Genomic DNA, 14,524 nt, shown 5'->3' with positions numbered 1-14,524 from the left:
AGCTTGGCTGGAGTACCTAGGCAGGACTTGGTTCTGAAGACAAGACTGGACTTGGCTGGAGTGTCTAGACAAGGCTTGGTTCTGAAGGCAGGACTGAACTTGGCTGGAACATCTAGGCAAGACTTGTATCTGGAGACTAGGCTGGACTGGACTGGACTGGAGCGTCTAGGCTAGGCTTGGCTCTGGAGGCAAGGCTGGACTGGACTGGAGTGTTGAGGCAAGGCTTGAATCTGGAGACAAGGCTAGGCTGGCCTGGAGTGCCTAGGCAAGGCTGAGATCTGAAGGCACACCTGGATTGCACTGGAGCAATGCAGCGAGGCTTGGAGCTGGACGCGAGGCTGTGCTCAGCAGGGACAGCAAGGAGAGGCTCAAATGGAGTGACCTGTGCAGAAGGCAGTTCTGTGAGGGCAGAAGGCGCTGGTGCTGGTTCCACGCTGGCTACAGGCAAGGTTTCTGACGCTGATAAGGATTCTTCCTCAGGTGCTGTGAGCTCGAAGGATCGGTTGTCTCTGGCAGCTTGCTCCTGGTGAGCCTGCCTTTTAATTTGCTCCTTTTCACGCCACTTTCCTTTAGCAGCCAATCGGGCTTCTTTTTCTTTCACGCACTTCTCTGCTCTCCTCTCTCGAGCACTGATTGGACAATCTCCCTCCAGAGTTTGTCCAATCAGCGTCTGCGATTTCTCCTGCTCTGCTGAGTCACTTCCCGATTTTGATTCTCCAAGTCCTTCCTGATAGGTTTCGTTTTCCCCTTCTGACTCTGAATAAGTTTCATTTTTGGAGTCAGAAGCAGGCTCAAACAGCACAAACAACATGAAGTGATGTTTTATCATGTTTGGTGGACATGCAAAAAAACTAAAAAAAGATTGGATACGAATACATTAATTCAGAAGATCTTAAAGGGTAAAACACAATTGAAACCACAGGCTTTTTTGGGGGGGACTAATGGACAGGCAACTAGAAAAACTCATGGAACTTTGTTTTTGTAGATGATAACTGCCGCAAGACCATTGTATGCTCAAAGGTGGAAAGATTCAACTTTGATGGATGATGGAATTTGCAGAGATGGCTAAATTAACTTCATTGATCAGAGAAAAAACAATATCCATATTGATGGATGGAAACCCCTTATAGAGTTTTTGCATGAAACGGTAAAAAAATGCACTTATGATTTGTGGTTTTGGTGATTAGAAAAAAATTGGATCGATATCCAAATGAGGACAGAATCTGATGTTTCCTCAAAATTTTCCCAAGGACCTGGGATAGGCAGATGTTGTTGATGCCAGAAATTGGATGGGAGGGAATAGTATGAATCATGAGGATTTCTTCGTGGCTTTCAAGACCAATTCATGGTATCCATCTGGTCGATTCTGGAACTAGAAGCTTCATGGGCAATAATTGAGGGTTAAGCTCTTTATTAAGCTATGTTTATACAAGAACTTGAAAAGTTGTTAAAGAAGAAATCTGGCTAACTCTCAAATACAAACCATAGACTCTATTACAAGTAGAAACCAAGTTCAATTCTTGGCCATCTTTCTCCCATTCACATGGCCTAATGGCTGAAAGCTTTCCATTTGGAGGCAAGAGGAGCACGTGGCTTGTTTTAATATGGGCCAATCTGGTCTCAGACTGTGACTTTCTTGGATCACGTCTTCAGAGCAGGTGTTGAGCCTTCCAGGTGGTGTTTTACAGTGGGGTCTATCCTGTGAGACCATGTCCAGAAATAGTATAGTGTGAGCTAGGTTATTGAACTATGATGTCCCACAAGGTTCTAATTAATTTCCTAACATTGGAAAAATTACTGGGGGGAGGTCATTCAGTACCTTGGAGTTGGGGGTCAACGGTATATGGCTGACACCCAGCTCTATTGCCCTTACCTACATTCAAGAACAAGCCACAGAAAGCAAGTGACTATGCAAACACACTTAGATTTCCATATCCATCTCACTTCAGGCAATGGACTATTTGCCCCTCTCTTTTGGGAGTCTTGTCTTCTCTTCATAGTTCCTGTTTATATAACTATTTCATTTGCTATGTTGTTCTTCCCTGGCTGCGTGATAACTTTCTAAAGTTAATACATTCATTTTACCACTTGATTCTTTCCTGGAATTTATTGGAATTAGTCTTGCACTCTTTATATTTTTATTTCTTTTCTAGACAGCCAACTTGATGGTCAAATACATACATGATAAAGGCAGCATACAAACCCAGTAATAAATGCAATTGTTAGAAACAATTTCACAATCGGTTTCCTGCTTTTATCATTAGATGTTCCTTAGTATTTAGTTCTGGCCTCATAATGATAATGTAGCACTTGGGGAAGAAGATGCAGCCCAGCAGGCCAGCACTGGAGGCCAAGATGGAGAAGACCTGCACAGCCACCATGGACTTCCCCTTGGTGCTCAGGTAGGTGGGCACAAAGGAGACCCAGACACTGCAGAAGACCAGCATGCTGAAGGTGATCAGCTTGGCTTCATTGAAGGACCCAGGAAGATTCCTGGCCAGGAAGGCCACCGTGAAGCAGATGGCCACCAGGAAGCCCATGTAGCCAAGGGCAGTGTAGAAGATGGCAACAGAGCCTTCATTGCATTGCAGGATGATCTCTCCAGGCTGGGAGTGCAGGTCAGCATCAGGGAATGGGGGAGAAACTCCCAGCCAGGTGGCACAGATGACAATTTGGACAGCAGAACAAGAAAGGATGATGGAGTTGGCCAAGCTCTTCCCCAACCAACTCCTCACTCTGTTCCCTGGCTTTGAGGCCAGGAAGGCCAGCACCACCGTGATCGTTTTGGCCAATACAGAAGACACGGCAACTGAGAAGACAATGCTGAACACCGTTTGTCGGAGAAGGCAGCTGGCTTTCCTTGGTCGGCCAATGAAGAGGAAAGAGGACAAGAAGCAAAGCAGGAGGGAGACCAGGAGGATGTAGGAGAGGTCCCGATTGTTGGCTTTGACAATAGGAGTTTCTAGATATTTAATAAATATGATTAAAACAAAGCCTGTGGTTAAGGACAAGAGTAGGGCAAAGGAGATCAGGATGATTCCGAGATGTTCCTCATAGGACAGGAAGGTTATCACTTTGGGGAGACATCGGACTCGGTCCTCATTTGGATGTTGATTGTCTGGACACTTGGTGCATTTTTCAGTGTCTGAAAAAACCAAAAGTAACGTCTCTTTTATAGTCTCACCTTTCACAGTTCAAGAAAGACCTTCTTTGGACAACAGCTGATAGAAAAGAAATAGCAAATTGCCTGAGTGAGTCAGCACATAGGGAGAAATGTACATAATATGGAATGTACTTGAAGATGTCCCTTAAAGAGAAACATTTCCTGAGATGAACGTCTTAACACCTCCACAGAAAGGCTGCACCAACCTCCAGACCCCATTTCAAGGGAACACCCAGGTCTTCAAGGATTTATGAATCATCACCAAGGCCAGGGCCAAATGCATATTGGGGGATATGACATTCCAAAGGGCAGGCTCTGCAATAGAGAAAGCCCAGATTCTGGGTCCTGCAGATGGCACTTCTTAATAGGCAGGACCCAGAGTGTGGCCATCCTGCCAAATCTAGTTGGCTGGCAGAGAAAGCTAGTTCTACAAATAACCTGGAATGGCTACTGGGAGCAGTGGTATAATGTGGGTGTTATGAGGTGCACCGGGAACTGTCCACGCCAGCTCATTCTGGACCAGCCATACCTTCCCAGTGATCTTCAAGTGGAGCCCCACGTAGAGAGCATTGCAAGAATCCTTCCAGGAGGTGCTTAAGGCACAGGTGATCATCTAGGAGGTGATTAAGGCATGGACGACTCTTGATTCATGGATTGGCTGCTCTAATTGGATTGGATGTTGTAAAGGTCTGATGTGGTTCAAATGGAATTCCTGAAAAATGAGCTAAGAAGATACGATTTCCACCCTCTTCTGTCCATTGGATTACAATCTTTACCCAGCGATCAGAGTCCTTCCAAAGGGTTTTCTCATGTGAAACCAGTATGTCTAAATGTATTGATACAATTTCAGTAGATCAAACCCAACAGTTAAACCTTCCATTGGATTTCTGGGGTAGGATCAATGTAATTAGTCACTCCCCCTCAGCCCAGCTCACCTCACATGGCTGTTGTTGTGGGGAAAATAGGAGGAGGAAGGAGTATTAGGTATGTTCCCCACTTTGAGTTATTTATAAAAATAATAAAGGCGGGATAAAAAAATCTAAAAAATATTATATTGAAACTTATGTGTATTTTAAGAAGGATTGCCATGTTAATTAGATTAGAATTAGATACCTTACATAGACAAACTAATGATAAAATATTAATTGATTGATTGATTCAAGCAATTTATAAGCTTCCTGACTCCCAATGACTCTGGGGGGTTGACAGCTAAAAAAGTAAATAATTACAGAAGACAAAAATAAATCCTGAATGCCCTCCCCAAACCATGTATAACCCCAAATCACATTCAGCAGGGTCTCCCCCTTCCCTCTGCCCCAGAGCCTGGGAGAACAACAAGGTCTTTCCAGCTTCTTCAAGGTCATCAGGGTGGGACCATCCTGAGCAGAAGCCCTCAAAGATCTGGGGGGAAATGGAGTTCCCTTATGGTGAAGGCAACTTTAGTCTCATAGATTTTCAGTTGTAATCCTGGACTTTTATTTTAACTTCTCTATCCTTGGGGAACAAGAACTTTGGCTGAACTTCACCCTCCTTGGGCCTCTCAGAACAGCAAGTTTTAGGGTCTGTGTATAGTATTGGGGATCTTTATTTCCAGCCTTGAGAGATGCTAGACAGACTTGGTCATTAAATTTGGTTTCGCATCTGTTGGACCTTCAAAGAATGTTTTAAAAAGGTTAAAGGTAAAGGTAAAGGTTTCCCTTCACATAAAGTCCAGTCGTGTCCGACTCTAGGGGGCGGTGCTCATCTCCGTTTCTAAGCCTTAGAGCCGGCGTTGTCCATAGGACACTTCCAGGTCATGTGGCCAGCATGACGACACGGAACGCCGTTACCTTCCCGCCGAAGTGGTACCTATTGATCTACTCACATTTGCATGTTTTCGAACTGCTAGGTGAGCAGGAGCTGGGATTAACAGTGGGAGCTCACCCCGCCGCGTGGTTTTGAACCGCCGACCTTCCGATCGACAGCTCAGTGGTTTAACCCGCAGTGCCACTGCGTCCCACCTTTAAAAAGGTTGGAGATGAGTTATTTTTTTCCTGTGATGATGTTGTAAGAGATTTGAGGGGTCTGTAACTCATATTATTTGGTCTTGTTTGGCCAAAGCTCCTTTTTTATTTGAAATCATGGCATATGTGAAGATAATTTTGGCAAGAAAGGTAAAAGTTAAAATGTAAATGTGATGTGAAATTATATTCCTAAAATATGGAATACATCACTTAATGAAGAGCTTTGACTCAGCTGGGTTTTGGGCTTAGGAAAATAGAAAATTGTATGAAAATGGAAAGAAGTTTAGTCTCCTGATTTTAAGGGAGTTTAATTCCTTAGGAAAGAAAGGAAGTGAGTATGAGAACTTTCTTCCCTAAAGTATATTAGAAAATGGAAGAGAAAGCAATTTGGTTCCATATGGTCTAGATTTACTAGCAACATTAAGGACTGAACTGCAAACCAAAATCACTGTGTATCAATTATTTTCTCTTTCCCCCTTCCTCTCTGTTATGTGTGGTTTCTTTTAATACCAATTTTGTGTAGGCCTTTTTTCCTTTTAGAACCACTACTGTATTTCTGTTTTGTTAGTGGTACGGTTGTCTGTATTTCACTATTAAACAAAAAAGAAGATAAAAGGAGGTGAGAAGAAGTGGGAAGGTCCAGTACCAGTAACACCAAGGAATCAGAAGTACCACCACCAACATGGCTTAGAAGGAGGTTCATCATGATGGCAGTTCAACTGAAGCGGGAAACGTTGAACTGGGCTATAACCAGTACTTCTCTTTTACCTCTTAATCTGCAACTCGGACAATTAGAGCGTTGGAGAGAAAAATGATAAACAGATTCCTAATCATGGTTAACTTAGTTTACATCACTCCTCTCTTTATGGCGAGTGCTCCGTTTTGTTTTCTCTTGTTCCTCTGAATGCAACAGCTCTCCCTCCACCATCACCCCAATTAGATCTTTCTGCTTATGTTGCTCTATGACCTTGATAAAAATTGATTGATTGATTGATTGATTGATTGATGTATCTTTTTTTGTGTCCCCTTTTGGACATGGCATAAAGTAAATTTGGTTCAGGTGAGAAAAAGCAACTGGCCTCAAACCATTTCTCAAGTTTCAAAGAATTCAGATGTTCCCCGAAAGGTAAACACGGAAGACATACTTCCAAATTGAAGAGCGGACATGTATTCTCTGGCAGTGAAACCTTGCCAGATCCACTCATCCTTCCATCTCTTCCTAGCTCATCCTTCAAGGTCTTTATCTCATTCCTCCCGATCTGGAAGAAATGTGTATGCGTGTGCATGCTGAAAAGAAGCTTGGATGTGTCTTTAAACCTGCACTTCCATCCAAACCCACTCCCACATGGCCTGCTGCTTCCTCCAACGGCACCCACCTTCCTGAGTGGAGATGGTTCCCTCCGGACAAGGAATGCAATTGTAGCAGCAAACTGGCTCTCCTTCCCGAGCCCGCTTGACAAATCCAGCGGGACAATTTTCCCCACATCTGGACTGAGGCAGAGACTGAGCAGAAAGACAAGGAATGCCAATTAAAAAAAAGTGTTAAGACGAATCATCTATGGAAAATGGAGGTAGAGATGAAAAATAGCCAAGATAGCCTCTGGGCTTCACTGGAGTATGACCTAATCAGTTCCGAAAGGCTGAGAGAGAGAACTACTGGCAGATTCTTCATTTAGTTCCTCCTTTTCGCTTCTGATATTTCACGCTGCAATGAAGTACTTTTCTACTTAGTAAGCTTTTGAGGGTTTTTACAGAAAAGATTTAAGAATTAAGGGACGACCTTTGGGTTCTGTCTCATGGCTGTATTAACATGCATTCCTCTGTGCTTCGCATATCCCTGACCATAAGCTATGATGATCAATTGATATTCAATCTTACTTGAAACATCACTGTTTTGAAATTTTGCAGTAGAAGAAACTGTGATGAAGGAAGAACCTTCTGACCCAACGGATCAGAACAATATCTTGCAGACTCCGTCAAATGCTGCATAGCCCCTCCTCTCTGAAAGCAGTACACTTTTGGTCTCCCCTGAGGTTGCCTGATGAGGATACAAAGGAAAAACCCTTGCAAATTAGGGCTATCGATCTTACAGCAGACTGATTGATTGATTGATTGATTGAATTTATAAGGCTTCTGTCCTGGTCAAATAACTAAGAGTGAAAATGATTGCAGGGTTGCTAGGACAGAACTGAGATGAGATGGAGGCAACGTCAAGAGAACGGGTCCCTGAAATCAGCTTCATAATGAATCTTTGAGCTGCAGCAAGTTGGACGTCAGGATGAACCTGTATTGTATTACAAAGGAAACATTCTTTACAAATTAAGGCTATCAGCCTTAAAGGAGATGAAGAAATGGATATTTCTACAGGGCAGCTAGGTATCCAAGACAAGGTCCTTTCTCTTCAAGAACTACAATTAGGTGACACCAACTGACATCGAAAGACAGTCCCACATTTATTATTAGTGAGGTTTAGAGCCTCCTTTGCCCAGAGGGCCTTCAGGTAGCTAACAATAGAGATAAACTCAACCAATATCTTATCAAACTGGGGCCATGCAGCCCTTTGGAGGGATAGTTGTGTTCAAGGAGGCTTCAGATGAAGGGCCCTCTCACAAGCTGGGCTGAAAGAGAGGCACAGATAACTCTTGCTAGGTCCAGCCTGCTTAAAAAGAGTGACAGACAATAGACATGCCCTTTCAGGGAGTCAACCAGGAAAAGCTAAATCCTAATTCCAAAGCTTCATTTCCCACTGGGACCAATAAGACCTCTGTGCAGCCCAACACTGAACTCAGGCACTGGTCAATGGGATTGCTCCTTCTCTGGCATTTGAGAACCATGAACAAGCAAACTTGAGGCTATCAGCAGCACAATCCCCAGCTCCTGATGATCTCTCTCAGCAGTTTTATGGAGAGAGTCAATTGCAGAGGGGACAGTCAGCTCAGAAGGACACCTTGGGTGATAATACTGAATCTTCTGAAGAATAAGAAAATGCGTAGGGCTGTGCTCCAATCATTCAGTTCTGAGTGTAGGTCACCCACTATGGTGACCAGTGCCAGTCCAACTGAAATGTGTCCTCATCATCAGATCCTCCAAATGTCTTAAGGTGTTGAAAAGCAGAGAAAACAAGCCATGATTTTCCTCACCTCGTTGAGCAACTTCAGCCATGACAGAGCATCTTGGTCGATAGTAAGTCTCTGCCTTTCCAGACTCCCCAATTTCTTTTTCATGCTGGGCTTATTGGGGATAAACACCCAGCTCATAATGTTGAAGTCAGCTGCTAGATCTCCATTTTGGTCCAAGTATAGTTTCTCCTGGGAAATATTGCAAAACACATTCTTTTCCAGAAAGGGATGGAACTAGAATGGAAACACCCAGGAATTTTAAAAGCAGAAACCTGCAAATATCCTCAGACAGGAGAACAAATGTTACCACTATCTTTAAGAGTGAAAAAGAAAAATTCAGCAAAATACAGTTTTATTAATCAGACATCAATTACATGGAAAATTCTAGAGCAGGTCATAAAAAGATCATTCATAAACACTTTGAAAACAATAGGTTGGTTACCAGAAAGCCTGGATTTATCAAGAAGAAAGTTGCCAGGATAATATTCTCTCATTTTTTTAATCACATCACTTCCTTAATAGATTGTGGGATGGTTACAGATATAATGTACAAGGATTTTAGGAAAATATTAACAAAATACTTCCTGCTGTGTTGTTTAGGATGCTAGTTTTATTTATTTATTTTATTTAGCAAATTTGTCACCACCCATCTCCTCTCACCAGTTAAATGAGGGTGGATGGCATGATAATTAAGTGGATAAAAACTAGCTGGAAAATTCTATGCAAAGAATTTTCAGTGTTTCCTGATAAAGCTGGAGAGTTATAAATAGCAGTTAGTCCTTGGTATGCTATTTTTCAGTATTTTCTTTAACACAGAGAAATAGAGTAAAGGAGCCACGATTTTCTAATGGAAGTTTTATACCAACTCTTAAACCTATCTTGAGCTCTTACAAAAAATGCTATGCTTCCAGGAAAAAAAAAATTGTGTTTTCCTGATAGAAGTGCAAAAGTGATATTCCCTTACATATGTATTCAGATCACTGATTGCAACAATGTATTATTATCATCTTCTTAATGGTTTTGATAAATGGTGGAGGGAATGGCTATCAATTGGCAGCTGATATCAAATTAGGTGGCATAATTCATGAGCTACAAGCAGATATAACATTCAAAACAAATTTTGATAGTTTACCAAAATGAGCTCAAAAATGAAATTTAAGACAGAGAGAAGTGCAAAATGCTTCACTTAGAAGAATAAAAATGCCCAGGTAGAGGATGAGGGATTCCGCACTTGGTAAGAACGCTTGTGACAATGATCTTGAAATAGTGGTTGATTATAAATGTGTTGCTCATGGAAAGAAGGCAAAGGCATCCACAGGAATCTCAGGAAGTTCGGCTGTGTTCTGGTTTGGGGAGACCCCACCCAAGTACCAGGTCCACTTGCAGGCACCACATTTGGAGAATCAATTGCAGAAAAATGGGACCAGATTCAGAGAAGGGCAATGAAGCTAATGAAGAGATTGAAGGAGCTGCTCTTAGCCTTGAGAAAAGACAACAAGGAGGAGAGCCAGGCTGGTCTATGCTAGCTAAAAATCAGAAGAAGCCTGGTAGCACCTTTTCCAACCAACCAATTTTATTAACAAAATCTGCTAGTTGGAGAAGGGAGGATATACTGTAGCATTCTTCCAATACCTGAAAGGTATTACACAGAAGCTTAAGTCCTGTTCACTGTTATTCCAGAGTGCAGGACATGGAAAAATGAACTCTGTACAAGAGAGGAGATTCTGGCTGAATGAGAGGAAAAACATCCTAAAAGGAGGAGCAGTTTCATAGCTGAGCCATTGAACCAGAGAAGTTAAGGCATGCCTCCACTGAAGATCTTAATGAAAGACCAGGCAGCCATCAGTCAGAAATGCTTTAACTGGGATTCCTGCAAAGAGGAGAGGTTGGGCTAGATGGCCTCAGGGACTCCTTTGACTTTATGACTTGAAAATTCTAGGATGCTTACCACATCCATACACACAGGTAAAAAACAGCAAAACGTCTACCTCACTCCTTCATTTTTTTTTAAAAAAAACAACATACATCTGTTTTAAGGTTAGCAGTGTTTAACATCATCAAATATATGCCCAGACACAGAAACAGAAACAAAACTACCTGCAGTTGCTGGAAAGAGTGGCACAATGTGAAAATGATCAGCAAAAACCAAACAGATGTTCAATGTTCTCCTTCCCACCCCTGGAAGTTCCCAGACTCAGCCCCCAACCATTAAGTGGAAAGAACTGTGCAAGGCAGCAGTGAGTCAAAAGAAGGAGCAGAAGGCAGTGGAAGAGCAGATGGAGGTTGACAAGGGTCTCCTCCCTCTTCCGTTGGATTCCTGCTCTGAAGGAACTAAGTTTGATGGATCCTTGTCAGGACCCCCTACCTGCCACGGCTGCAGCCTTGGAGCCCCCAGTCTCTCTTCGCCCTCCTTCCTTCTCCTCCTGGATCTGGAGGAGTACGCAGCATTCAAGGCGTGGGCCAGAGTCCAAACAAGAGTGTAAACATGGTGGTCATTTAGAATCTGGAATGTGTTCCTTTCCTGTTGGGGCTCAAGTGGCGCTTTCTGGGTGCATCTTTCCCGGCCTTTGACAGAAAAGGTGTGCTTTGAAAAGGAACAGTTAAGAGCCTTCTCTCTATAGTGGCCGTTCATATAGAAAAACTCTTGAAATGTGCTATCTAACAGCCATTCCTTTGTCTGCATAACAAAGAACCAAATGCTATGGACATGTTGTAAATAACTCTTATGATACATCTCTTTTAAATCCCACAAGGCTGTGGTGATGCAGACTTTCCCTTCAATGGGTCCTGGCAAGTGTTGAAGCGCCATATCTAAGATTAAAATTCCTTCAATGAAGTTACCTATTTCTTCGAAGGAAACAAAGACATTGACTTGTCTCCACTTAGAGAGGGCATCACTGATTGAAACTAAATCCCTGGTCTTTGAGAACCTTTGTGTTAGAACAATACAAATGCCATTCCTGAAAAGCAGAGGAGTCAAAGTCCTTACAAAATTCTCTGCATTCTCCCTGTCTGAAGCAAAGAGACCAATCAAGGTCCATCTGAAATGCAGGAGCAGTTTGACAATCACTAGATACTGGATTCCTTCTTTGGGGGCCAAGCGGTAGAAGAAAGGGAATTGAGTTTTGTCACCGAGATTCCCTGAGACAACTTTATAGCTGATCTGAAAAAGGAAGGAAGGATTATGTGTTTTATTTGGGATCAGATAAAGGTCAAAACATTAGTTTTTAATAAATTCAGTTTATTGGCTAATATGCTTGTAAACATTTTTCCATTCTGATTAATTAATGCTCTTGGTCCATCTGAGTGCATAAGATGTAATTTTTTTTCAGGTTTAGGCAAGACAATCAACTGGGACTCTTCCAAGGAATCTGGGATTTGTTTACCATTGACAATATTTCTTAAAAATTTTGGATCAGATCAAGGAGAAAATATTAGCTTCCCATTTTTGCTGCATCTACCTTTTCTACAGAAGACTTTGCTTGGATGTCGCTTCTCTCCTCACCTTTTTCACCTCTTGTACATTCATGAATCAGAAGCAGACGAAGTAATTGGGATGATCTTGTGGAAAAATAAGGTTTAGTTTGATCCTTGCGCCCACCCTACGGGGGAGCCCAACGCATAGCCATGACACCTAAAATGGCCATGAGGAAAAGCAATTCTTGAATTTCATGGAGAAAATGAGACTTGATCTATCACTCACCTACCACCTATCACTCACTTTGCCAGATAGGAGACACACAAACCTGTGGGATTTTGTAGGTGTCCGCCACGGTAGATATCTGGATGGAGACGTCATTGTCAGTTCCATCAAGAAGAGCCAAGAGGTTGTCCTTCCTTCCACAGCTGTAGTTGGGAACATTGGCTTCTCCAGTGGAGAGCAGGTCCAGCAGGGCATCTGAAGTGACAAGGGTGTTCATGTAGTTGTCATGGATGTTGTAGCCAAGGGTGAGGTTGTGCAAGAGCTGGGGATTCTTGTTGACCTCTTGAATGGCCAAAATGAAGGGTAGGATTCTTGTACTGTCAATGATTGATCTAGTGTAAAATGTGCATCTCATCATCGTCATCATCATCAACAACAAAATAACTTATTCAATTTATTCCTCTTTGACTCCACAAGCCTATCCAGTCTTAAGCCAATACCGATCCAAAACCAGAGGCAAATTACACTCACCAGTCACCCTTTCATTTCTGAGATTTAAGAAGATGGGATGGAGATAGTCTTCCACAATGCTTAACAATCACAAATGTATCATTCTGAGCAGTGGTAGTAATTTTCATTTGCCCAATGATCAGTACTGAAAATAATTACATCATTTAACATCTAAAAATGCATAAAATGCATAAGTGAGCCAGAAAAGCTATAAGGAGCAGGCATTTAATATCAATGAGCTGTTATAAAATTATGGAATTGGGCTAGGCAGAGGCAACTACAAATCTTTAAGGAACTACTTTAGATGAAACTGTACAAACACACACACACACACACACACTCCGATCTAAATTAATCCTTCTGACTTGACTAAGGAACTGGCAGGGAAAGTTGATTTACTTCCACAGAATAAAGGAATAAAAGCTTGTAACTGCAAATGGAGGGATGGAAGTAATGACTCACGAATAAGACTGAAAAGAAGGAGCTGTGGTGAAAAGGAACGGCTCAAACACAGTCTGTGTTGCACTGACGACCACACCAATGAGATGATCTCCTGGCCGGTAGTGGTTCCCTGCATATTTTCCGACCTCCTGCTCCAAGGTCAGGGAGCATTTAGTTCGGAGGTTCCCAGAGTTTCTTTGGGGCAGCATCAGCATCACCAGAAGCAGAAGCAGGAGGTCCATTCCTCCTCAGCCAGAATCAGCAACTTCTCTCTTTCTAAATATCAAGACAAATTAGAAGTTGAGGCATTTTCACAACATGGAAATGCCAGTGGTTTTCCTGATTCAGACAGAGCCCAACCAAGTTGCATGTGTAAAGGAGCGAAGGAAAGATTCAACAGCACATTCCATTTATGCCAAACACCCAGAGTAACCAGAGGCATTGATCTTGTTCTGATGTAAGACCCCTTGCATGTTGTTCCAGTCTCATGTTTACGTGAAAGGCAGTCACTGGAGAAGTCGCAGAAGAGGTTTCAAAGATGGCTGGGATGGTGATAATTACAGTGAGAAGGAACATCTCCTCTGGAGGGTCCTGAACTTCTTCTGGGGCTTCATATGTAAAGGTGTAGCAGGAGAAAAGCACGCTTGTGAGAATCACAGGTACAGCCCTGGGGATAACTGTTCTCCAGTGGTTCTGGTCCTTCCTGTTGGGACACGCCCAGAAAGTGATGCTGGAGGAAAATTGTTCAACACCCTGGTGATTGACTGATGAGATCCTTCAAGATGGTGTCTTGTCTCCCATGCTTTTCAACATGAACAGAGACTGTTGGGGAGGTCACCAAGAGCTTGGATGACACCCAGCTGTAATGCTTCCTACCTTCTATTTCCAAGGAAGCAACCAGCATCCTTGGACCCTGCTAAATATATAGATGGGGGCCTGTTTGTGATTTATTTTCTTTTTTGGGATGCATATATTCATCCAACTCTCTCTCTCTCTCTCTGTCTCTCAAATTTGTATAGCCACTCATCTAGCAATTGTGACTCTGAGTGGCTCACAACAAATTAAACACATGTCAAGGCCAGCCTCATTCCGAATAAGACACGGACTCACTTAATAGGGATTAAGGATTTCCGGTTTATTGAAACGGGTCTGACAGAGAGAAAAATGGGAATGGGGGTGCGATGGTGAGGTGTCCTGTTTATACCCCTCTTGCGGGGTCCCGTGCTTCTCCACCCTCCATTGTCCCCATTCCCCTTGATGGGTTTCTTGATGGCTGCGTGGGTGTTTTCCTGGTTGCTGTCCTTGTCCTCTTGGTTCAGGTGTGTCCTCCAGGGCACCAGGTGCGGGTTATCGCTGCTTATCTGAAGTCCTTCTATTCATCTGTATATGAGTCCATGGGTGTGGGTGCTTTGGGTGCTTGGTTTAAGCGTTGATTTGTTTATCTGCTTCCTTTCTTTCTTAATGATCATGATCCACGTTGCGAGGCTCTTTGTGCCTTGCAACGGGGTCATGACAACACAACAGAAACATTAAAAAAAAACAATGGCATACAACTATTGTAATAACACATTTAAAAACATAATCACAGTCAGATGGTGAATATAAAACATACATCCATTCAGTATCACCATTGCCAAGGCTCACC

At 42.8% G+C, this 14,524-nt stretch overlaps 1 protein-coding gene across 1 annotated transcript; it reads right to left on the bottom strand.

The window, feature by feature from the left end:
* Window positions 1-2,234: 2,234 nt before the first annotated feature.
* On the bottom strand, window positions 2,235-13,121 carry LOC134488816 (vomeronasal type-2 receptor 26-like). Its single transcript, XM_063291154.1, has 6 exons — window positions 12,901-13,121; window positions 12,032-12,320; window positions 11,275-11,448; window positions 8,307-8,519; window positions 6,543-6,669; window positions 2,235-3,145 (listed from the first exon to the last, which is right to left on the bottom strand). Exons 1-6 carry the CDS (start codon window positions 13,119-13,121, stop codon window positions 2,235-2,237), a joined length of 1,935 nt encoding a protein of 644 aa, XP_063147224.1.
* Between the last annotated feature and the right edge of the window lie 1,403 nt (window positions 13,122-14,524).

The sequence above is a fragment of the Candoia aspera genome, chromosome 2 (assembly GCF_035149785.1).
Source record: "Candoia aspera isolate rCanAsp1 chromosome 2, rCanAsp1.hap2, whole genome shotgun sequence".
Classification (NCBI taxonomy): Eukaryota; Metazoa; Chordata; class Lepidosauria; order Squamata; family Boidae; genus Candoia; species Candoia aspera.
Note: the sequence above shows the minus strand (reverse complement) of the source record. Positions and strands in the feature narration are given on the sequence as shown.